A 27,320-nucleotide genomic window follows, 5' to 3' on the forward strand; every position below is an offset into this window, starting at 1 on the left:
TTCCTTAAACATATCGTAAAATGGGCTAAACATACCTAATGTCTTTGCTTCACCAGTATTGATTGATATCCATTGATTTGTCAAAAGACGCTATCTTTGCCCATGACATGCTGCAAAATAAGGTGAATACGATATAATGTGTTAACAATTATATACAGAGTATAGCTAATCAAACTCCCATTTGTATGCCTATATGAACTCTATGTAACCAATTAACAACTATATATTAAATTCATTCTTACATTATGTGTATGCATGTGATAGTGTGTAAGGGCTAACAACCAATTACAAATTTAAACGATGGACTAACTTCTGTAAATTTATGACCATGTAAGCGTACATAACATATAGCACTATTCCATATCCACTAACAACGTGTACACTCAACAGAGAAATTTTAATATCAACTATACCAAAGTTTGTAGAATACATTCCAACTCACGTAACTACTTTTTTCTGCGTTATATCTAATCTTTCTTTTATATATATATATAGTCAAGTAACTAACACCTAACATAATGTACATTTTTATAAACTGATTGTACTTCGTAGATCACCTTGTGTAAGATACTCACAGACAAACAAAGACTACTCATACAAGTAAAATTACACATCTACTATAGGGAGATGTACAAATTGATTAAATGGCTAAATAACTGCTTCAAATTTATGTATACAATTGCACTACCTTTTATAGATATACGCATTGAAGTAACTAACATCTAACATAATGTACATTTTTGTAAACTCATTGTACCTCATAAATCACCCTGTGTAAGGTGTTTATAGGCAAATTAGTATTATTTACATAAATAAAATTACACACCCACTGCAGCCTGCAAGGAGATGCACAAGTGGGTCAAAGCATCAATAACCATTCCAAATGTATGCATACCATTGCACTGTGCATATTGCTGTGATGACTAATTACAATATGCATGTGAACAAATAACTGCATGTTTAACAATTTCTATGCATTGTATTGATGAATAACATATTGTACATTCTGATAAATATGGTGTACATCACACACCTTATCTAGGCCAATAACCATTTCAAAGTTATAGATACCATTGCAGTACCTTTCACAGATATACACAGTCAAGTAACTAATACTTAACATGATGTACATTTTTATAAACTGATTGTACCTCATAGATCACCTAGTATAAGGTGCTTATAGGCAAATTAGTATTACTCATACAAGTAATATTACACATCTACTGCAGCTTGTAAGGAGATGCCCAAGTTGGTCGAAACACCAATAACATTTCCAAAGGTATGCATACCATTGTACTATCTTGTATAGATATACACATTTAAATAACTAATACCTAAGATGATGTACATTTTCGTAAACTAATTATATTTATACATCACATTGTATAAGGTGTTTACAGACAAATCAATACTACTCATACAAGTAAAAAACATTTACTAAAAATCAGTACAAGTTGTAGCTGCAACGGCTAATTGCAATATGCATATGGACAACTAACCGCATATTCAATAATTTTTACACATTGTATTTGGTCGGTTACATGGTGTACCTTATTTCAATCAGATTGTACATTTACTAAGTATGTATGTACTGGCCATTCATTGAAGTAAACTATCTATCTAATTTAATGCACTCTCATAGGCACTAATTGTCAATTTCATAGACGATTGGAACAAATAACCATCTAGTAAAAATATCTGATATAAATGTTATTAATAACTAACATGCTATACGTTCCATTAAACACGGTGTACATCACATACCTTGTCTAGGCAAAATCTTACAAGTTTTCAAAAGTTTCGCCATACTTTAAAAGCAATTACAAGTAGTAAAATTTATACCGTGCAACAAGTTACACCATACTTTAAAAGCAATTACGAGTAGGCAAATATCATTGTAATCATGTTATGGGATACCTTGCAACAAGTATACCTTCTTGATGTTGTCAACCCATCCTAATCCTTGTTTAGTTAGACTTTCCGGATGCTGAGACCTATGACAAAATCATATATGTGAGTGATGGTCATATAGTGTCACAGTTGTGCACAATAGGTTTTCGATAATATACATGTTGTTAGATGACAGTTACGGTTTATAGTCATAAATGTACGCATTGTGAGTCAGGCATTGCAGTGTTGTACTCCCTATTTCATTTGTATAACTCACTTTACTTAACTTTTATCTTTGTATACTGTGATGTAAGCGTCCATACACAGTCGGTAATACAATTTAAACTATACGGTGTCACTGCTATTCTGCAACAAGAATAAAAAAAAAAAGGAAGTAACAATTACCTTCACACTTTACACTCTCCCTGTTATTTTATATACCTATAAACATTCTAAGTCATTTAATTCGTCTATTGAGTCAAATTTACAAACACTTGGCATGCATAAGTTCCCTGTGCATACGTTCTTTAAGTTGGCTCTCAATGTATATAATTTATGCTACCCGTATGATTTCCTTGTTTAGGAGTTTTCGCTAGAATTCCAATTTCATTATTCATGTCACACTGTCTTAAACGAGTTGTACAAACAAAATCATGCAAGTAAATTCATCCCCCTTCTGTCGCAAAACAAGCCAAATAGTGCAATGAGTTTGCAATATTCTTACCTTTGGGATTTAGTCCAATTCGATCGAGTCTATCTCTGCTTCAGATCTCACCAACTTCCGTCTTTTTGCAGCCTTTATGGAAAATTTTTGTCCCGCAACAGTTACTTCTGCAACACTATACTTCTGATTGATGACACTATATTTCTGCAACACTTTCTCCAAAAACCTCTCATCTGAAACTTCCCAATTTGGGGTAGGGATATCATTTTGCTGATACTCTGGAATTGTGAATGAATGAATGTTCACAAGATATGTTTTTGGAGGGAGACCAAAATTCTATTTCATTTGAAGATTTCAGATGAAGAGTCGTGCCTCATTAATTTGAGCGGGAATTTTTGGAACGGACAGCTGAGGCATTTTAACGGAGCCCGTTAGCCCCTCAAATGTTTTTTTATTTTTTATCCTACTCACTTACTAAAACAACGTCGTTTTCCTTTGTTGTTGCTCCCATTATACGTGGCCTGTTGCAGTCCTCTCATTTCCTTTTGTGAGAGGACCGCTCAGGGACGGTCCCTGCCCCGTATCCTTATTGTCAAACACCATTTCATAATCAGGGTATTATAGGCAACCAACAAATACACAAATGATCTACTCAAACAGCAGCTATTGGAGTAATACTTATAGGGCCTCCAAATTGACAGAAAACACCCACGTACTAATGAGCCCATAGGGGACCACCAGTACTGTTCCTATACCAAACTCCCCTTTTTTTTTCTTGGTCATGATGTGCCGCTCGCTGATACCACTCTGTAAAACTCTCCAAACTCCACCATTTGCTAGTGTTGTTTGCTCTACAAATACAAATTCTTTTGTAGTTGTACAAAACTAAGAAGCAACCAATGATGGACAAAAGACTGCATCGAGAATGGGAAGGAAAAAAAAGCGTAAATTACCTTTTACGCTTCCGTAGTTCGGTGCTCTGCTACGTAACCTTCGTATAATTTGAAAATCTATATATAACTCTTTTATAATTTGATTTAAAGTGTTACCGTTAGTTTTTTTTATTAAAACTAGCAGCCTATAGTAAAAAGTGAGAGTTAGACTAACAAATTGACAAATTTACCCCTTCATTACATTTTTCATTTTCCTCCAAATATAGAAAAAAAGAAATTGAACTAAAAAAGTAAATAATTAAAAACTAGGTAATTCCATTAAAGTTTTGGTTTAAAACCCTATAATGATATTTATAGTCAAAAAAGATTTGGTATTTTTGGTTTCTTATTTATTTGTTTTATATTTCCCTTCCATCTTTTTTGTTTATTATTTATTTTTTTTATTTTACTTCCATCTCTTTTGTATTTGGAGAAAATTAATATTTTCTAGGCTAAAGTATAGGTTTGCAAAATCATCTCTCCTCTCCTCCCCCCTTCCCCAAAGAAAAAAGAGAAATAGAAAAAGAAAAGGGAAAAGGAAAAAAAGGAAAAAAAATAGTGAAAGGGTGAATTTGTTAATTTATTAGCTTGAGATTAAGGAAGCGTTTGATAAAACTAAAATATAAAAACTGAAATATGAAATCTATTAAATTATTGAATTGTTAAATATTAAATCTAATACATTTGAGTGTATATCCAATTCAGTGATAAGTGAATAGTTTAGCACTTATTTTTTGAAGCAAGTTTTGCCTAAAAAATTCAGTATTATTTAATTAATTCAGATGTTCAGTTTTTTATTATCAAACGCGTTTAAACATATTAAAATCTGAATCCATTAAATTTAAGTGCTGAATCGAGTTATCAAACATGGCCTAACTTTTTGCTATTGATTATTAGTTTTAACAGAAAAACTAATGGTGACACTTTAACCCAAATCATAAGCAGGTTATATATCAGTTTTTAAACAATAAGAGGGTGATATGATAAAGCATCGAACCACAGGAAGGAAAAAGATAATTTAGCCAAAAAAATACACAAACTTAAAACCAATTAAAACCAAAACTTTCAAGTGCAAGTTACAACCTATTTTTAAACTAATTCTGCATATATGGATAGATTTCGTAGTTGATTTTTTAAAACTAATTTTGAAAATAACACTAACCAGAAAAGATAGGTGGAAAGCACGAAAAGAATCATTTTGGATTTCCTCTTTGGAAGAATTATGCTGCGGTATTCTTCATAATTCTATGTACACGTCCATCACCACGTTGCATGTTAGCGGAGGAACACGTCCATCAAATGGGCAGGGAGATAGAGTCAATTGCAGATTGCAAAACGAATTGGGACAATTATCAGTCTCAGATTCATGTACAGGTCACTGAATTAGCAGATGTTCATCCTTATGGATAGGACTGTACATACAGTACTTTACAGCCGCAGGGCCCGCAACATCTGGGTTACGCACAATAGAATGCTACAATCTTTTGGCCTCTATCAGTTTTGTAAGGTTTCATTCTTTTAGTCTTGATTTTTGTTTCTAAGCAACTTGGACAATTATCTAAGAGCATATAAGATAGCAAAGATCCTGCAGCCTTTCTTCTGAGAATTCGATGGATGGGAAAATTCTGAAATTGCCATTTCTTGAACAGGTGATTGTGAGTTGCTCTGTGCTTACTATGCTCTGCATCTGCAATTGAACACATAACAATTTGATTCAATCTTCAAGTGTTTCCTCAGCCACTTTCACAAAGTAAGGGTGTATTTAGAATAAAAATTTCGTGCAAAGCGGAGGGTAAAAAAAAAAAATCTGAAATTTCACTTCCAGTAGAAGGCTGCTAAAAAGCTCTCAAGCTAATGCTGGAAATAAGAGCACGCAAGACAGAAAACCCAAGTTTTGAACTGATAAGGAGAACTAACTAAAGAGAATGGAGGAGATCTGACACTGCTTTTATCCACCTTTTTAAGCAATTCAGAAGCTAACGTTGGAAAAATTGCTGCTATTGCACAAAATTATAGAATCCGAAAATTATGCAGAAAATGAAAAAACACAGAATTTCACTTCAGTAGTGAAGCTGCTGGATATTTCTCCTACTCAATGCTAGAAATGAGAACGTGCAAGACAGAAACCCAAAGTTTGGAACTCGCAAGAAGAACTAAACAGAATTGCAGACATCTGACATTGCTTTTTATCCTCTATTTTGCGGAATTCAGAAGCTAAAATTGACAAAACTGCTATATCGTTGAAACAAATAGATAAGAATGAAACAGGTTAAACTTCAGGTTTTAGAAATAAACTATCAAGTTTTGACCACATTATGTACCTCACAATGCATTGGTCTGTTGCTGCAGCTCCACCATTTGGAAGGAACACAATCTAAATATTGGCACGGCCTACAGTATTGGTTTGCATCCATGCCGTGAAGAACTCCAATGGTAAGTCCTGCAACTCTGAATGCCAAACTCATGTCGGACCATAAGTTCAGAGCCACTAAGCATAATCTACTAAAATGACAAACAAAAAAGAGAAAGGAAAACTTACAAAATGCTAAAGAAAACTAGAGCAATGATTCTCAGAAGAGGCTTGTCCAATTTGTTCCTCACTCTAACAGCTTGTTTAACATCAAATTCAAATAAACCAGCTTTGTTATGAGCTGCTTTCCCAACTAGAGGTTTGAAAAGAAGCACAAAGCCAACAAGAAACCCAGATAAGAATCCTCCAAAATTAGCAAAGTTGTCAACGTATGGAATAAGCCCAAGGAGTAGATTAATAGAGATGATAACAGAGAGTGCCAGAAGAGCTGCAAGCTGCATTAACCACATGAGTCATTAGAAGTATAGTTGAAGGTGAACATTAATGTGAGAATCAGGAAAATAGGAGACCTTTTTGGTATAAACTTTCCAGTTTCTCATAAGCCCAGATAACATCATTCCAAGGAGCCCAAATAGTGCTCCAGAGGAAGTAACTGAAGGTCTATGTTGGATAAAAAGAGCACCAAGCAAACTACCAGTTACAGCTGAGATCAGATAGATACTTCCAACCCTCACTAGCAAAAGAAAAAAAAAACTTAAATAAATAAATAAACAAACAATAAGGCATACATTAAACTTCTCCCAGATGAATTCATGCAGGAACCAATCCATGCAAATCAACAGCAATAAAATCTTACCTGGTCCAAATTCTTGCACTAAATGAACTCCAACATAGATGACACTAAAGAGGTTCACAATAAGATGGAAAACTCCTGCATGCAGCCATGGGCTTGTAAAAAGACGCCATAATTGATGACGTTCTGTTAGAAGAGTCTCTTGAAGAGCCCCCATTTTATTCAGTCTACACCAGGAGGAACACATAAAACCATTCAGCAATAGAGGATCACAACAGAAACACATATTCAACAGGGAGAAATCTGCGTGCTTATCCTTGTTCTTTAAATTAAACTTTGAATGAGACAAACTCCACAAGGTTAAAGCATGAACTGAAAAATGTGTTTGACAGGTAAAAACAAACTTTACTGACAAAAGAAGATGAAACAAAAACAAAGGATCAAGCACAATTTAACTCTGCAGACACCAAACTATGGCAAACATATGGCAGAAGCTCAAATACAGCCAGACAACAGGCCAGAATTTGATCTTGAATCACAAATAAGTAGGCATGAAACAAAATGAACTACCTCTTCCATGATTTCATTTACATTCTCAAGAAGAAGACAAAAAAGATTGTTAAACTCCTCTTACCAGGAATACTCTGTCATACCTATTCTCCAATGAATCAATTCATATGTCTAATATTTGTCATAGTAAGCTACCAAAAGATTTCTTTCAAACAATATTGCTGAATTATGACCAACAGAACATTCTTCTATGCCAAAACGGATAATTCAGCTATCTTCAGAACAAGCACAGGCAGCAGTTAAAAAAAAGAAAGCATGGAACTACCGCAAATACACCCTAAATTCAATGCAGCATACAACTATACAGACAAATTTAGTTGTGATTAGTCCAGCAACAACAGATGTAAAACTTCAAAAATTAAACAGGCAATGACCAAAAAAAAAGAGAAAAAGAATAGAATTGGGAAAAAAAAGAGAGGAAAAAGGTGAAGTACTCAGAAAGTAGTCCTTATGCAGTAAATGGGACCAATTGCTGTTAGAAACTGATCCTATTATAGCAATCAGACACTAACCCCGTTTTCCCAAACCCATAATTAACATCATTTTAGTTAATATTTCAGATTAATTTAGAAATTTCACGCAAATGGAATATCATAACAAGTGGACAATTTCCATTAACAATCAGTTCAACCATTCATGGCCAACAATGGTCCTGTTTTCTCTAGACAAAGGCCTGATTGATAACAACAATTAGATACTTGATTCAAATGAAACTTTTACCATCGAAATAACAAAAGATATCAGCTAGCAAAGGTCTTTAAAGAAAAACAGAGCAGCGCGAAACTCTGAAATAAAAAAAAAAAAGAAAAAGAAAAAAGAGAAGCAGTCAATCAAGAAACCCTTAATAAAAATTACCACGTTAAGATTGAAAAAATAAACAAGTTCAGAAAAGATTTATTATCAGAGACTCACGTAGAGGCGGAAGGGCCAAGAAAAGGGTTCTCAGAGAGGGGCTGAAAGGAGAATCTTCCAAGAAACTGGAAAGCGCATCGATGGTGAGACACGTGCCTACAGTTATTGACAGAAATGGTGGCCACAAAGACAATGAAGTGGAGAATCACAATAAGAGAAATCACCCAAGTGTTCTCTCTCCCTTGCCTGATGTGTCTGAAGAGTGGAAAGGGCACTCTTTCACTCTGTTCTTTAGGCAACTCTTCCGCTGTTAAATCTACCCAAAATCCGGGCTGCTGCTGCTCCATATTCTTGTGCTCCTCCAGCTGCGGCGGTGGCGGTGGAGGTGGTGGCGGCGGGGGCGGCGGAGGAAGGGGGGCTAATGCCGCTGATGACAATGGCGGTTTGATATCTATGGAGATTTGATCTTTGGTTACTGAAGCCATAGTTGTTTTTGAGAGCTTTTAGTTGGGTAGTACAGGTGGGTTATGGATGAAAATCATTGGGATTTCTGTAAATGGGAAAATCAATGGCGGTGGGAATTGCCTGAGAGGAAACGGTTTCAACTTCTCGGGTTATGCGTATTTCACATCGTCGCTGTTTGGGGTTTAGGCGGGTAGCTTGAAAGTGAAGTTCAAAAGCCGTCGGATATGGGGCACGAACGATGTAGCCTGCTATCAATTGCTTCGGTGTGTATGCATTGTGGACTGTGGTATAGTTTTGGTCATGTGGATTAAACAGTTTTGGGTAACTTTTCACAAATTTCATATGCTTCATAGAATGGCAATTCAATCATTTAAGTTTTTTGATTGTTGAATTGGTTGAGCAGATTGTGCAATAGTTTAATGCAATTATTGAGTGCTTTATTAATTTTCAAAAACTTAGTGCATTTGTGTGACCTAGTACATTTGCGTGAAGGAGTTGGTTGTATTGCAAACTTTTGATAAATAGATGTTAAGACACAATTAATATCACAAAGGAATTTGTTTTCCTAACCGTTGCCGCAATAATCCACATCTGTTTGAACCTTTTTCATCTACTTAAAGTTTTGTTCCAGTATAGTTATGCAGCTTTTTAGATTTCGATTTCCTCTTATTTCACTTCTCTTCAATCCCTTACTTTCTTCAATTCAACCCTCGATATCATTTTTTAGACAAGATATAATCCTAGTTCTTGCATATAAAAGGAGTGAAGATTAAAAAAAAAAAAAGGCAACAAATAGAGATATAGAAGATAGAAGTTTGAAGAAAAATTATAAATTTGATACTATGTGAGTTTAAGAAGAGTTAACTAACAAAATAAGAATGGAAATAATTTTTTTTTTAAGAAAAAGGAAAGAAGAAAGTGCTTACTTATAACGACAAGAGTCTAAAAGGAAAAGTAATGGTATTCTGTGCATGTTATGAATTAGAGGTAAACTAGGCAATTTTCACCATGCAGTGCATGGTAGGTGTTGTCCACACCACTCATAAGGTTTTTATAGATAAGGATGCTAAATTTGTTAACTATAAACTGTTAATAGAGTCTGATGAATGAACGAAAAGGAATTATTTTATGGATTTTGTTGTTGTAGGATTTGTGACGATCCCACCTCTCCCTGGGACGTACCCTATGGTTTAGCGGACCGTCTGTCCAACTCTCGCCAGGACTCACTCACTCTCATCTTCAAGAAAACAAATTATAATTTCAAACGTAAATGAAACAACAGTTCCTAAACTTGGAATGTACATTTATACTCATGTCTGTCTCAAACATTCATACATTCCCAAATATGACAAAAGGTTCAAGTACTAGTTGAGCTTCAGACCCTAATCGAGCACTAATGCGAGTACAATCACAAAAGTCAAAAACTAGACGACACCAATTTGTCCCAATCTCACACCTATGCTCGCACCTCCTGTAAGGAAAACAAAACTAATGGGGTGAGTCAAAACTCAGTAAACTTCCAAAACATCTTGCAAAACCAAGTAGCAAGTTGGCTATTATATAAAACTTGAAATATCAAAGTAGCGTGCATAAAAATTCATAAAAGTTAGCAATAACACTCCAAGTAGCAAATTGAGTAGATATTCAACATTTCCAAGTATAAGGATACAGTCGCTCTTGCAAACTAACTCGGCCATAGGCCATAGCTTGTCAGGAAATAGTTAACACTCTGTCAACTTTCAAAGTAGTGCAATCAGTCCAGTAGAGCACCACTTAATTCCAATCACCATCCACCAATCAAACCCCCTATCGAGGCCGGACTCCAATATTAACTGTGGTGGTAATACTCGAGTATACTGAATCCAGTGGATTTCATAATAAACAATAAATAGTACCTATGGTTCGCTAGTCACCTCGACCAAACCCTTACTGGTTCGATTCGACTAACTAACCAATAGGGTTGGGATCCCAGACAATAATCAAGTCACGCACATTTATATCAAACCAATTGCAACCAATGGACAATAATAAGTCACATTAGGGCAAGTGTGATAAAGAACACCCTTACCCAATTAAACAAGTCAAGTATTATCCAATCACACTTACAAAGCATTGCATTCCAGTATCAAGTTCGGTCATGCAATTTGAATCACTCACCAATGGTTTACTGCTTTTCAAAGCCAAGCTTACGTTCAGCCCCTGGCTAGAGTCAAAATGTACGATAAAATATCGTGTAACCACTTGTAATCAATTAGAGTTTCAAAATATATGACCTTGGTTTAAAGAAAATCAAGTAAATAGAACACATTTAAGTAGTAATCATAATACTTAATAAACCCTAAAAATATGTGCTTGCTCTTTTGGTTTCGATAAAGAAGCGATTAAAACTTTTAAGTTCGTAATTTGGTGTAAGCAACTAGAAAATCTTTTTAAAGTGGCCGTTACTTTGTCTTTGAAAAATGTACACTTTTGGCAAAATTTCAGCTTATAAGTCACCCACAAGGTCAACTTAAGCATCTCTAAGTAAACTAAGTCCAAATCGATCACAAGTCACACCCCTACTTCCACTTTCACTTACTTACTCCACAAGAAGAAAAATGGGCAGCACTTCCCCAATTTTCCTTAACTTTTCCTCCTATTTTCCAAGCCAAGTTTCACGTCAAATCAGCTCAAATCAATGCCACAAGTTATAAGGTAAAATCGGTTTTTATACTAGGCCACAAAACCATCTAATTTAGGCTTATTTCTAGCATATAAACACCATATATCAAAGTTGGAAAATTCTCTAATAAAGCTGAAATTTTAGAACTAAAGTTGGAAATTCCTATTTGAAAGCTAAAAAGTCAAAATAACGCTACAAATCTTTATACAAGTCCATAACAAAGCTAGATACCATCATATCATGGATGAAAAATATAAAACAAGGCTGAAAAAGTAAAACCCTAGGCTGAAATTTCACCAATCTTCACCAATCTAGGTTATCATCCATATATTTTCCAATTTCAAGTCATCTTCCCCATAAATTGCAAGATAAGAAAGAGAAAGGAAGTTTTCCAACTTAGTACCTTCAAATCCCTTGAAGAAAGTGAAGAACCAAGGCTTTTCTCTCCAAAAACTCTCCACCACAATCTTCCTTGCTACTTTAGTGCAACTTTATTTTGTTTAGATTTGTGGTTCTTATTGTGTTAATCTCAGTCCATAGCTTTTGATGATTACAAAACAAATGGATGTTACTAATATTCTTTCAACAGACCTTTTCAGAAATGGAGCAAAACAGGTTCAAAAATTAAGCACAAAAGATACTGAAACTGTTGTCGGACGCACAAGAAGACTGGATCGGACGTCTGACAACCATTGCGTAACTTCGGACGCATGAAGACCTCCACCCTCGGACGTCCGAAAATATTAAGTCATTCCTTCTAAACTCACTGACCTCGATCGGACGCACATCATCAGAGCATCAGACGTCCGACAAATATTGCGACACTTCGGACGTAAAGCTTTGGAGGCATCGGACGTCCGAAAGAATTGAAGAAGAATTCTCAGTTTCACTTCCTACTTTCGGACGCATACACTGAAGGCACCGGACGTCCAAAATAATTCAAGAAGATTTTTGAGCTCACTGCCCACGTTCGGACGCAAGAAATTGGTCTACCGGACGTCCGACACTGACAACGGCTAGTTGACTCTGCAACTGCCTTTTATTCGTTGGGAGCATTAATTGAAAAACTTTTTGGTCACTTGCTACCTTAGTGCAACTTTGTTCTGTTTAGATTTGTGGTTCTTATTGTGTTAATCTCAATCCGTAACTTTTGATGATTACAAAACAAATGGATGTTACTAATATTCTCTCAACAGACCTTTTCAGAAATAGAGCAAAACAGGTTCAAAGATTAAGTACAAAGGATGCTGAAGCTGTTGTCGGGCGCACAAGAAGACTGGATCGGACGTCCGACAACTATTGCGCAACTTCAGACGCATGAAAAACTCCACCCTCGGACGTCCGAAAATATTAAGTCATTCCTGCTAAGCTCATTGATCTCGATCGGATGCACATCATCAGAGCACCAGACGTCGGACAAACATTGTGACACTTCGGACGCAAAGCTTTGGAGGCATCGGACGTCATAAAGAATTGAAGAAGAATTCTCTGTTTCATTTCCTACTTTTGGACGCATACACTGAAGGCACCGGACGTCCGAAATAATTCAAGAAGATTTCTTGAGCTCACTGCCCACGTTCGGATGCAAGAAATTGGTCTACCGGACATCCGACACTAACAACGGCTAGTTGACTCTTCAACTGCCTTCTATCCATTGGGAGTATTAATTGAAGAATTTTTTGGTCACATATAAATAGAACAAAGTCAACTACTTTAAAGCACTTTTGCACATTGAGATTACATCAGATCAAGAGTGATTTTAATAGGAAAATACTCTTCAAAGAAGATTTGTAATCTTAGTTGTGTAAATTTTGATAAGTTTTTCTAGTGTGATTCAATTATTTCAATAGTGTAATTTTGTGAGAGTTATCCGAGTGATAGTAAAACTTCCTTGCTTGATCAAGTGTGGCTTGAAGTAAGGAGGAAGTGATCCTTCCTTTATACACAAAAATTGGTTGTAAGTTGATCAACTTGAAGAAACTTACTCACTAAAGTGATATTCAAACTCAAGAGGAGTTTGGTATTTGGTTTGATATTCTATCTCTTTTACTTACTATCTTGCTATATAAATTGTTCATCTTTTCTACTCACAAGCACTTGTGCTTTCTCTTTAATTGCTTCATTGTGTGGTTTTTTAGAAAAAGAGGGCAAATACTCAAAAAGTGACTCACAACTTGGCCAATTTTTAAAACTACCTAATTCACCCCCTTCTTAGGTTGTTTTCGATCCTTACAATTGGTATCAGAGCTTGGTCTCCTATAGATTAAGTTTAATCGGCTTTGGAGTAAAAATGACAACCAACAATGCCATATTTTTTGAAAGACAATCCGTCACTAGACCCCCAATGTTCAATGGATCAAATTATGTGAGTTGGAAGGAAATGATGATTATTTTCTTACAATCTATTGATATCGAACTGTGGTTTATTGTCAATGAAGATCCATATGATGCCTCTATAGTTGATGAAGTCACTCATAGACTAAGACCAAAAACTAGAAATGAGTTGACTGATTATGATAGAACCCACCTCACTTTGAATGCCAAGGCTATGAATGTGTTATACAGTGCTCTAGATTCAAATGAGTCTATTAGAGTCAAAAGCTGTAGATCTGCAAAAGAGATTTGGGATAAATTTAAAGAAATCCATGAAGGGAGTGAGAATGTAAAAGAACAAAAGAAATTAATACTAGTTACTAAGTATGAATCATTTAAGATGGAATCTCATGAAAACATTGATAAGATGTATTGTAGATTCAATGATCTCATTAAGAACTTAGAAGTGCTGGAAAAGGAATACTCTCTAGGTGAGAAAAATAGAAAAATTTTGAATACTTTATCCAAGGATTGGGAGAGTAAAGTGACTGCCATTGAAGAAGCTAGAGATCTAAATTCCACGCCTATTGAATCTCTTATTAATTCTCTAACCTCTTATGAGATGAAATTCAAGTCCAAGGTGCAAAAGGAAGAAGATGCAAAGATGAGAAAGAGTATTGCTCTAAAAGCCTCGCAAGATGAAGATATGGAAGTTGATGACAGTGATATTGCACTCATCACAAGAAGCCTCAAAAGAATTCTCAACAAAAGAAGATTCAGAAAAGGAGGACCTAGCAATCCATTCCCAAATCAGTTCAACAACTCAAGAAACAAAGGGAAGTAAGAGTTCAATAAAAAGCAAACTAATAAATCCTTTGAATGCGGCCAATTTGGACACTACGTGAGTGAGTGTCCAATGAAGAAAAAGAAGGAAGATAAGGTTGAATGAAAACCAAAATTCAACAACTTTCAAATTACATGGAATGATTGCAATTCAGAAGGTGAAGTCGAAGAAGAAGAGAAATCTGCCCAAATGGCTTTCATGGCCATTGGTGATGATGAGGTAACTACTTGTAACTCTCAACTTGATAGTGATGATGAATCTGATGATGATATTAATTCATTTATAGAAAGACTGCATAATAACTTGAAAGAATCCTATGCTAGAAACAAGGAACTAAAACAAAAGATCAATTTTCTAATTCAAGACAATACAAACCTTTTTCGACAAAACAAAAGTCTGAAAAATGAAAATGAAAACCTGAAAATGATTGAAAATGATTGAAAATGATTTACATGCTGAACTTGATAGAAAAACAAACTTCTGTGACATGCTAAAAAATGAACAAGGGAGTTTGAAAAGAAGAATGGATGATCTTAATCAATTGCTTCAACATAAGAAACAAAACTGTTTTTAAAAGAATGATACAAAACATCATTTTGGCATTCATGAGAAAAGGTTGAATTCTATTGCAAACGAATTTACCATTTATAAGAGAAGGCAAATCAGATTTGTTAAACCTGTCCATGCGAATAATTCACTAACTATGTGTAGCTTTTGTTGTCAAATTGGTCAAATGAAAAGTAATTGTTATGTAAGGAAGAATATGAGAAATGGCATGAAATGCATGTGGATAGTTAGACATAATGCTAACTCTTAAGGACCCAGAAAGTAAAGGGTACCAAATATTATCTTGTGAACTCTTGTGTAGGTTAACTTGATGAATATTATTAAGGAATCAAAATGGTTCATAGATAGTGGATGTTCAAGACATATGACTGGTGATCCGTCACAATTCATCAATCTCAAACCAAAATCAAGTAGAAAAGTAACATTTGGAGATGTCAACAAAGCTAAAACAATTGGAGTAGGAGATGTTGGTAAGGATGGTCAAACTTTTGTTCACAATGTTCTCTTAGTTGACAATCTGAGTTATATCTTGTTAAGTGTTAGTCAATTATGTGATAGAAATCTGTTTGTGTTATTCAAAAAGTATGAATGTCTTGTTCTTGACTCAAAGTTTAATCCTATTTTCAAAGGAAAAAGAGTTAATGATATGTACATAGTCGTTCTTGAAAATGTTGATTCTTCTAGTTTTAAATGTCTTAAAGTTGCAAATAAAGACCCTTGGTTGTGGCGTAGAAGATTTTGTCATTACAACATGGATTTGCTAAAAGAAATTTTCAAAAAAGAGCTTGTTAGAGGCTTGCAAAAAATTAAGTTTGAAAAGGACAAAATCTGTGATGCTTGCCAATTTGAAAAGCAAGTCAAAGTTTCTTTTAAACCTAAGAAATGTGTTTCTATCACAAAACCTTTGGAACTTTTACATCTTAATTTATTTGGTCCTACACAAACTACTAGCTTAGGTGACAAAAGATATTGCTTTGTTGTTGTTGATGATTATTCTAGATACACTTGGGTGATGTTTCTTGCACACAGAGATGATGTTTTCAAAAACTTTGTTTCATTATTTGCAAAAGTTCAAAATCTGATTGGGTTGAAAATCATCAAGATCAGAAGTGATAATGGCTCAGAATTTCATTTTTTGTGGCTTTTCAGAATTTTGTGATAACAACGGAATTACACATGAATTTTCTATTGCAAGCGTTCCTCAACAAAATGGTATTGTTGAAAGAAAGAACAGAACACTTCCATCATAATCAAATAATATTGTTAAAGGCTACTTCTTTCTATTGAAATGTTCATAGAAATTTAGTATAAAATTGGACTTACTGATAAATTAGAGTGGCCTTTGATAACGGAAGCTTGTTGAATGAAGTAATCCTTGATCTTCTTATTAAAATATTTTGAGAATGATACAAAAGAGGTTGAATACAAGAGTAGTTGAATAAAAGAGGTTTGAGGAGATTTTTCTAAGGATTTTTACACAAGGAAGATTTGTTCACTGATAGTTCCGCGATGCTTTCTCTTCTGATTTTGAATCTATTTATAGGAGCATCGCCATCTGCATTTCATCTTCATTTCAATTTCATTTGCCTTTTTCTCTGAAATGTGGCCGACATCTTTCTTTAAAAGTCATTTGGGTCTTGTCCGCATGGTCCTCCGAAAGGATCAAAAGTAGATTCGGATGATCCAGCTGACTCTTCAATTTTGTCGGTTTCTTCTTTCTTATCTTGCTTTTGTAAATAGTCCAAATATTCTTTCAGCATCTCGGGATTTTGCATCATCTTTTTCATCAAAAAGTCGTTTGAGATTGCCTCGGATGCCATACTGACACCTTTTTCTTTATCTTTCTTTTTGGGAGTGGTTGGCATAGTGGTTGGAGTGGTTGTCATAGTGGTTGAAGTGGTTGACTGATTTGTCCACTTCAGTTTGTCTCCAATAGTTAGGAATCTTATCACATTTGCTTGGTCTCCAAATTCTTGATTGAATCATGTCCACCATTTGATCTTGAATTCTCTAACTAATGACATTGGAAGTGATTTTTCTAATTCTTGGTGAATTTTGAAGCTCCGGCAAAAAATCCATGGTACTTTGAATTCCATATGGAATAATATTGATCTTGTGTACTCTTCCCCCCTTGCTTTTTTGAGGTAGGTTTGAAATCCCATAAGAACATTGGGGGGTAGAATTTCTTTTTGAGGACCGAACCATTGCCACCAATGGTTAAACCATAATGGAAATTCTCTGTTGCAGCTTTCTTTGAATGTGAAGAACCACGAATGGTTGAATGGTCGATTTAAAAAAGCACGATAACAGGCCATTTTGTAATCTTGATATGTGAAGCCATCCGGAATGAATCTGACTGAAAATGATTTTTTAGAATAAAGAGAAGTCCATTCATTAGGTGAACAAACTTTCTTTATTATACACTTGGAATGACTAATTATATTTGGATTCTTTTTATGTGAAATAGGGAATATTTCTACAGATTGAGTATCTGTAAGAATTAACTCATAATAATCCAAATTTTTTGAAGGATCATCAGGTTGCCAATAACACTTTTGAGGAAAGATTCTTTGAGTAATCTGATTGAGTGTAGAATATAATGGTAGTTCTTGGAATCTGGTTAAGGTAATATGCTGATGAAATGGTTTTGTAAAATAAGTATTTTCAGTGGGTTTTCTTGAATTTTTGGCAGTTGTTGAATTGGTCTAATTTGAGAGGAAATTGGAGTGCAAGCAGCTTGACTATAAGTCAATGCTGGAAAGTCTTGTAATAATTGGAATCTATTTTGGGTTACAGGAGTAAAACTCATCTCATAATCTTGAGGAGTCTTGGGTCTAGAACTTCCTGCTTTTGAATCCATTTTCCTGCAAAATCAATAAACAACATCTTTAAGTTGGTTAGATAATTGTTTATTTTGATCTTTGTAATGTTGAAGAAAATCTTCATTCCTTCCTGCTCTTCGTAGAACTTGAATTCTAATAGTGTTTCTCTGAATCTCTCTTTGTATGAGAAAAGCTCTCTCCTTTGGTGTAAGAGTTGTGAAATGGCTTTGCTGAATATATACTGCATCATGTTTGGAAATTTGATAGGCTGGAATACTTTGTCTTCCATTTCTGGTCTGGATAAAATATTGATATCCTCTGGATTGAAGAACTGCTTCTTTGTTTAAGAGTTTAGGAGAATCTCTTTGAGTTCTTAAATAATTTGTATATTCTCGATCAGTACTTTGGACCATCATATCACGATCCATGTCCTTGTAAAAATTCTCTAGTAAGAAAATCTGGTAATGAATTATTTTCTCCTTTTATAAATTCAATTTCAAAATTGAAAACAGATAAAATAGCTTGCCATCTAGCAAATATTTGTTTTGAAACTATATTCTGAACATCTTTTTGTAAAATCTCTTTTGCAGATTTACAGTCTATTCTAATTAAAAAATTTTATTGTATAAATCATCTTGAAACTTTGATATACATAAAACTATTGATAAAATTTCTTTTTTAATTGTTGAATAATTTTTCTGAGGGTCAGACCATGTTCCTAAATGAAATCTAACTAATTCTTCCTTTGATTCTTCTCTTTTTTGTTTTAATATACCGTCATATCCTAATTCTGATGCATCTGTCTCAACTATCATGAATGCTTTAGGATGCGGTAGACATAAACATGGTAATGATCCAATTTTTTCCTTTAAATATTTTATCTTTTGAGTATGTTCTTCTGTCCAAGGTTTTGGGTCTTTCTTTAGTCTATTAAATAGTATAGAACATTCTTGCCTTAATTTAGGAAAGAAATCTGCTATATAATTTAAACATCCTAAAAACCTTTGTAATTGATTTTTATCTTTTATTTCATCTGGAAATTTAGTAGCAAATTCTAAAGCTCTATTTATTGGTTTTATGGTTCCTTGATATATATCATGTCCTAAAAATCTTACTTTTGTTTGAAATAATTTTATTTTTGGGGCTGACACTACTAATCCATTCTTTTTGACTGTTTTTAAAAATATATTTAAATGTTTAAAATGTTGTTCTATTGATTCTGAAAATATTAATACATCGTCTATATATACAATACTGAATGAACTATAGGAATTAAAAATATCATTCATTATATTTTGAAATTCTGATGGTGCATTTTTTAATCCAAATGGCATTACGTTCCATTCATAATGTCCAAAAGGTGTTGTGAATGCTGTTTTGTATCTATCTTTTGGTGTTATTAATATTTGCCAATATCCTGATTTTAAATCAAATTTAGAAAATATTTTTGCATTAAATAATCTGTTAAGCAAATCCTTTTATTAGGAATGGGATATCTAATCTATTGTAAAACTTTATTTAATGGTTTATAATTTATAACTAATCTTGGAACTCCTCTTTCTTTTTCAGCTTGATTCATTACATAAAGTGCAGCACAATTCCAAGGTGATTTTGAAGGTGTTATTAATCCTTTGTCTATTAATGTTTTTATTTCTTTTTTACAAAATTCTAATAAATCAGAATTCATTTGTATTGGTCTAGCTTTTGTTGGAATATTCTTTTCATTAAATTCTTTTTCATATGGTAATTCTATCATATGTTGTTTTCTATCCCAAAAAGCATTAGGAATATCTGCACAAATTTCTTTTTGTAATAATTCTTCTAGTTCTAAAATTCTTTTTTGTATTTTACTTTCTTTTAATTGTTCTTCAATTTTTAAATAAGATTTTTCTTCTTTAATATAATTTATTTGTTGTTGTACTTCAGTAATGGTATTTATTGTTTTATAAATAGAAGATGTTTGTAATGTCTGTAATTCTCTTTGTCTTATTGGAGTTAAGAATTTAAAAGTAACAGTTTTTTCCATTATATTTATTGAAATTCCTTCATGGTTTACTGCAAATGGGTAAATTTGAATTAAAAAAGGTGTTCCTAATATTATATCATGATTTATATTTTTTACAATTATAAAATTATGTTTGATACAATATTCATTATTGCATATTGCTCCTTTTGTAAATTTATATTTTACTTGTAAATTTTCTCCATTTGCTGCCATTAATGTTTTATTTGTTCTTTCACAATATTTGGTAGGAATTATTCCTTCTTTAATACAACTTGAATCAGCTCCACTATCTATTAGAGCTACATGTGTTTCTTTGAAATCTTCTACAGTAATAGTTATTAAAGCATACCATTTTTGAAATGTCATTTTCTCTATTGTATTTAAAAATCTCCTTAAACATCTTTTATTCAACCTCTTTTGTATCATTCTCCAAATATTTTAATAAGAAGATCAAGGATTACTTCATTCAACAAGCTTCCGTTATCAAAGGCCACTCTAATTTATTAGTAAGTCCAATTTTATACTAAATTTCTATGAACATTTCAATAGAAAGAAGTAGCCTGGGTAGAAGTGGTACCAGAGCCACACGTATCATGCATATTTAAGACTTTGAGTTATTATTACCTTATTTGAATTACTCTCTATTTTAATTTGGCTAATTCATGCATTTATGTTTACATATTTTATTAAACTTTTACCGAACTCATTGGTAAGACTTTGAAGCCTTGTGCGACCGTTGGTAAGTCCAGGATAGGATGTTCCAGGCATAGTGCTCAGTTGTTCCTGATTAGGTAAAACTTTAAATAAATATTAAACATGGCTGTCTTTCTTAGACAATTAAAAATAGGATCTAATTCAAAGCAAGATAATATAGTACAAAGTCATGAATATCATATGCCTATAAATAATTCAGATTGGACAATCCCAGAAGAAAAAATAGAACATATTTATAGAATAGACCCGTTAGATTTCAAAACAGCTTTATCAGTTAAAACACATGAAGAAACAATATCTATTCAAGAAGAATATCAATCAATTCCATTACTAAATCATAGTACAATTCAGAAATATTGAAGTAAAGGATATCGATACATTCATATAGGTTTAATACAAATTGCAGTAAAACCTCTATTCCATTTAGGAGTAGACGCCCCAATATATTTAGCATTAAGAGATACTAGACTCAAAAGATATAAAACTTCTTTACTTCCTATGATTCAAACAAATGTATGTAATGGACCCATATATTTTAACTGTGCTCCAAACTTTTCAATAGATTTAACAGACCCACACATTCTGAACTCAGTAATATTAGATATTCACCTACAAGGAAATGAATTTGAAAAACATACAAAGAATTTTGCAGTAATATATAGAATATATTATAGACCATTATCTTCTCATCTAAATCCTAAATTTATAATGACTCCAACTCTTAAAGAAGAAACAATTTTATTACAAGTAGATGCAGATAGACCTACAACTTATACTCCGAAAAGATTAAAATGGAATGAAATAACTATACCTAGTGAATTTGAAATTAAAAATCCACAAATAGCAAGAAATATAGAACAAACAATTGCAGAAGACATTATAGAAAAACCTGATGGCAATACCCTAATAAGATTTTCATCATTAAGAGAAAAACATGATTCAACTTATTCTTGGTTACCAGCAAGACATTCTAATTATGAATCAACTGAAATAAATTTTCCTTTAGAAAGTACTTCAACTTTTAAATATAAAACTCCTGTTCCAGAAGTTATAAATCAAAATCAATCAGAATACTCTCCAACTCACTCACAAATGAAAACTCAGAATAAATGTTATCAGAATTAAAATTTGTGACGGCCCCACCTCCCCCTAGGGCGAACCAGAGGGTTCGGCGGGCCGCCTGCCCGGCTCTCGCCGGGACTCAGTCGTTCACTAAAGTCCTCAAATGAATTACAAGAATAAACCTCAAATATACATCACATGGTCCACAAATATACATCCAAGTCTCCAATAATTACATATCACAAATGCAGCGGAAACAATTCCCAACTATACATAAAATGATTCCAAATCCAAATTGTACAACATAAAGGCCATCCATTCACGTGAATAAGCACAACAAGTCCTGCCTTCGCCTTGAGCCCTGTGGAGGGGAATAAAATATTTTTGGGGTGAGCTAGAAGCTCAGCGAGTAACCAGAAAATCAGTAATCAAATCGATTTAACAATATTTCTTTTCAATGATGTCATAAATCAAATGATAAGTCCAGAAACGATTACAGCATTTACAAAACATTAAATATGGAGTATCAATAATTCAAGAAACATGTATAATGGAAAGCGATAGTAACATTCATGAAAAGGATACGTTCATTTTTTTATAAATAATCCCTCGTTCATCTTTTTATTCGTTCATCTTTTTTTTTTCCGGACGTTGGCCGGTCTCCACCCATCCGGACGTAGTCGGACTCCACCCATCCGGACGTAGCCGGACTACAAGGTAATACTCGAGTATACCAAATTCACTCAGGGTCACCATATCGCCCGACCGAGTCCGCTTCTGGCTCGAGTCGATCGGTAACGAAGGGCAGGGCCCAATTCAGCCAAACGGCTTACATTCATGCGCAACTAGCATTCAATCATTAATCATTGAAAATTTCATATTTATTTAGGTCGAGTGCGATAAAGTACACACTCGCCTAGAAAACTTGTTTTAACAATCATTGAAAGCACTTAACACATTATCAATCAATAATAACAAGCCAATAAGTCAAGGAAATATAGCAAACAAGGAACACTCACATGTAAGCACGCATGATATGCAAGAAACAGTTCAAAAGTAACTTTGGAAACAGTTTAAAAGTAAATAATGCAGAAAAAGGTTCATAAATAACTTTAGAAATAGTTTGAGGTCACTCACCTCAATGGCTCAAAAATCATCCATCATGTATCATTGCCTTGCTCAAACCCAAGTTTTAGATCACAAACTCAATGCAAACAAATCCTTTAAAAGTTCAGACAGCACTTCCCCTAAATTTGCTTACTTTTCCAGCCGTCATGGCTTCATGATTTCCTCATTCCAACCCAAAGGTACACACACAACAACAAGTTCATCCAATAACCATTCAGCAAACTCCAAGTAGTACAAAGACAAGTCAAGCTAGGGAAAAGTCCGGAAATGAAAGTTAAGCTCAAAACCAGAAAAATAGTTTTGACGTCATTTTGCGGTAATGGTATCAAAGGAGCTACGATTGTCGGATGAAGGTGAAAGACCCACCGTTTCGAAGCTAAGAGATAGGGCTACAATATTGTAGAAGGTCACACAACCCAGTTTCAAGTGTAACCAGGTCAAAAATGCAAGAAACTATACCAGAATCACAAAAATAGATTCACAGAATGTATTCTAGCGGAAACATCATAACTCAGGCTCTCCAAGTCCAAATCCAGAAATTCCAAAACCAGCTGAAAGATAAGAAACAGGGCTAAATTTCATCAGAACGCCTCAACATCCAATTCGGAAGAAATTCCAGCCAAAACAACCAATTACAGTCGCAAATCCCAATTTCGGGTAAACCAGAATAGCAATAGTAATTTCGACTTTTCTCACTCTACGCTACTCTGATTGACCTGAAATTTTGTAGACACCTTTAAAATGTCATTCCCTACAACTTTTATGCTTTGAGCTAAGGCCAATTCGGCCTCTATCTAGGACCAAAAATTTCGGACAGAATGAAGAACCAAGAACCCTAATTTTCCAGATTTCTTCCAAAACAGAATTTACTTGCAATCTTCCACTTTTTCCACCTTCTAAAATCATTAAACATCATTTCCAATCATCATACATAACCACATAATCATACTCATATGAAAACAGAAAAATCCCCAATAATTATAAAACTTCACCAATTCAACCAAAATCAAGATATAATCCATAAAACCATCTCTTTAGCCATCACAAGTCTCTAATTTAGCATAATCAAGAACAAAGAAAGGATGGTTAGACATGATACCTTCAAATATCAAGAAAGGTGATGACTTAGGGATTTTTCTTCCAAAACAACTCCACCAAGAGCTTCAATCTTCCTTAGCTAGCAAGTTTTATGGAGTGATTTGCAATTTCATCGGTTGGAACTCAAGATTTGGACAAGAAATTGAAGTGCAAGATGCTGGATTTTCTCTCTCTTTTTCTCTCAAAATTTCGTCCAAAACAAGCTAAAATGGAGAGAAATTGGGTCCAAATTGGTTTTAGTAAAGTTAGAAAAGTCTTGGTCAAAAGTCAAGGTCCAATGGTTTTGTGACAAATGGTCCTTTAGGGTTTTAATCTTATCTTTTTGTCTCTCCAATACAAATATCTTAACACATTGTAAAATAATATCACTTAATACAAAATTCCAACAAGTTGTCAAAAATATAATGCATTTACCGCACTTGCGGGTCCCACGTCCAAAATACGCTTTTAATTTCTCAAAAACTAACCGATACTAGAAAAATCATTTGAAAACTATATTTGCTCATAAACTTTATCTGGGGAATTTTTCTAATCAAGAAAATGTAGAAAAGGCGGGCGTTAAAAAAATAAACCCTAGAAAATTAGAAAATTTCCAGGTTCTCAAACTCATTTTTTTCGGGGCGTCACAAAATTCCCTAATGATATTTCTTGTGCTAAACATTAATTTTATTTCCCATTCCATTCCCTCAATGATTGAAGAAGAAAGAGAATGAGGGATGTTATCAAAAGTTTATGGAAATGTTAAAGAAGCTACAAGTCAATATCCTATTTGCAAAGCCATTGCAAATATGCTTACCTATGCAAAATTCCTTAAGGAGATCATATCCAATAAGCAAAAATTCGAGGAATTTGCAACCATCCCCTTGACTGATAAGTGTAGTGTAGTGCTTTAAAATCATCTTCTAATTAAGATGAAAGATCTAGAGAGTTTTACTGTGCCTTGTCATTTTGAGAATATTTTCATTGATGAACATTTATGTAACCTCGGATCTAGTGTGAATTTAATGCCTTAATCAATTTTTAGAAAATTAATGTTTATCGAGCTTAATCCTAGCATGATGATTCTACAACTTGTTGATCGTTCGATGCGATATCCACTAGGGTTAATAGAAGATATGCTCATTAAAGTTGGCAAATTTTATTTTCTTACGGATTTTCTTGTCTTGGATATGGAAGAGGATACTAGCATGCCTATAATTTTAAGTAGGCCATTCTTGGTTACTGGAGGGGCTATAATTAATGTGCCAAAAAGAAAATTGACTTTGAGTGTGGGCAATAAAAAGAAAAATTCAATGTTTTTCATGCTTTACAATGTCCATTTTTTTGATAAATCTTATATTCAAGTTGATGAAAAAGAATTTAATGAAAAGAATATTCCAACAAAAGCTAGACCAATACAAATGAATTCTGATTTATTAGAATTTTGTAAAAAAGAAATAAAAACATTAATAGACAAAGGATTAATAACACCATCAAAATCACCTTGGAGTTGTGCTGCATTTTATGTAATGAATCAAGCTGAAAAAGAAAGAGGAGTTCCAAGATTAGTTATAAATTATAAACCATTAAATAAAGTTTTACAATATATTAGATATCCCATTCCTAATAAAAAGGATTTGCTTAACAGATTATTTAATGCAAAAATATTTTCTAAATTTGATTTAAAATCAGGATATTGGCAAATATTAATAACACCAAAAGATAGATACAAAACAGCATTCACAACACCTTTTGGACATTATGAATGGAACGTAATGCCATTTGGATTAAAATATGCACCATCAGAATTTCAAAATATAATGAATGATATTTTTAATTCCTATAGTTCATTCAGTATTGTATATATAGACGATGTATTAATATTTTCAGAATCAATAGAACAACATTTTAAACATTTAAATATATTTTTAAAAACAGTCAAAAAGAATGGATTAGTAGTGTCAGCCCCAAAAATGAAATTATTTCAAACAAAAGTAAGATTTTTAGGACATGATATATATCAAGGAACCATAAAACCAATAAATAGAGCTTTAGAATTTGCTACTAAATTTCCAGATGAAATAAAAGATAAAAATCAATTACAAAGGTTTTTAGGATGTTTAAATTATATAGCAGATTTCTTTCCTAAATTAAGGCAAGAATGTTCTATACTATTTAATAGACTAAAGAAAGACCCAAAACCTTGGACAGAAGAACATACTCAAAAGATAAAATATTTAAAGGAAAAAATTGGATCATTACCATGTTTATGTCTACCGCATCCTAGCCTTTGAAAATCTTATTTCACAAAGGTCTGAATTTGATTATGATGAAACGTATTCGCCTGTAGTGGATGCTATTACATTTAGATATCTTGTGAGTTTTGCAGTACTTGAAAAACTAGATATGCGTCTAATAGACGTCGTTACTGCATATTTATATGAAAATCTTGAAAATGATATTTATATGAGAATTTTCGAAGGATTCAACATGCCTGAAGCATGCAAATCAAATCCTAAAGATATTTATTCTATTCAATTACAAAGGTCTTTGTATGGGGTCAAACAATCTGGACGTATGTGGTATAACCGTCTTAGTGAATGTTTAACTAAAGGAGGTTATACTAATGATCCAATATGTCCATGTATTTTTATCAAGAAAAATGGATCAAATTTTGTAATAATTGCTGTATATGTTGGCGATCTAAATTTGATTGGAACTCCTGAAGAGATTCAAAATAGTGTTGAATATTTGAAGAAAAAATTTGAGATCAAAGATTTTGGAAAGACAAAATTCTACTTTGGTTTACAAATTGAGTATTTGAAAGGTAAAATTTTTGTTCACCAAACTGGTTATACCTGGAATGTATTAAAGCGATTTTATATGGATAAACCACATACATTAAGTACCCCAATGATCGTCAGATCACTAGATCCTAATAAGGATCCTTTTAAACCACGAGAGGAAGATGAAGACATTTGGTCCTGAAGTACCATATCTCAGTGCAATTGGTGCATTAATGTATCTTGCTAATTTTACAAGATCTGATATATCATTTGCAGTGAATTTATTAGCTAGATTTAGTTCCTCGCCCACAAGACGGCATTGGAATGGTATTAAACATATTTTTCGCTATCTCTAAGGAACAATTGATCTTGGTTTATTTTATTCAAATAAATCCAAATCTGAATTGGTTGGTTATGTTGATGTTGGGTATTTATCTGACTCGCATAAAGCAAGATCTCAGATTAGTTATCCATTTACATATGGAGGTACAGTCATTTCTTGGCGATCTACAAAGCAACCATTAGCCGTCACTTCATCGAATCATGCTGAAATAATAGCAATTCATGAAACCAGTCGAGAATGTGTTTGGTTAAGATCAATGACCCACTATATCCGAAAGAGTTGTGGGTTATCCTCTAAAAAAGAAAATCCTCCAACTATATTATATGAAGATAATGCAGCTTGTATAGCCCAATTGAAAGGAGGATATATTAAAGGAGATAAGACGAAACATATTTCACCAAAATTCTTTTTTACTCATGAGTTGCAAAAGAATGGTGAAATTGATGTGCAACAAATCCGAGTAGATAATAATTTAACAGATTTATTTACTAAAACATTGCCAACTGCAATATTTGAGAAA

The 27,320-nt window shown here is 33.5% G+C and overlaps 1 protein-coding gene across 1 annotated transcript; it reads right to left on the bottom strand.

The window, feature by feature from the left end:
• Positions 1-4,849: 4,849 nt before the first annotated feature.
• On the bottom strand, positions 4,850-8,497 carry LOC113768726 (RHOMBOID-like protein 8). Its single transcript, XM_027313188.1, has 6 exons — positions 8,073-8,497; positions 6,654-6,817; positions 6,367-6,530; positions 6,026-6,291; positions 5,808-5,934; positions 4,850-5,173 (listed from the first exon to the last, which is right to left on the bottom strand). The coding sequence occupies exons 1-6, from the start codon at positions 8,495-8,497 to the stop codon at positions 5,045-5,047; spliced, it is 1,275 nt and encodes a 424-aa protein (XP_027168989.1). The 3' UTR covers positions 4,850-5,044.
• Positions 8,498-27,320: the final 18,823 nt, after the last annotated feature.

This window comes from Coffea eugenioides, chromosome 1 (genome assembly GCF_003713205.1).
Source record: "Coffea eugenioides isolate CCC68of chromosome 1, Ceug_1.0, whole genome shotgun sequence".
Classification (NCBI taxonomy): Eukaryota; Viridiplantae; Streptophyta; class Magnoliopsida; order Gentianales; family Rubiaceae; genus Coffea; species Coffea eugenioides.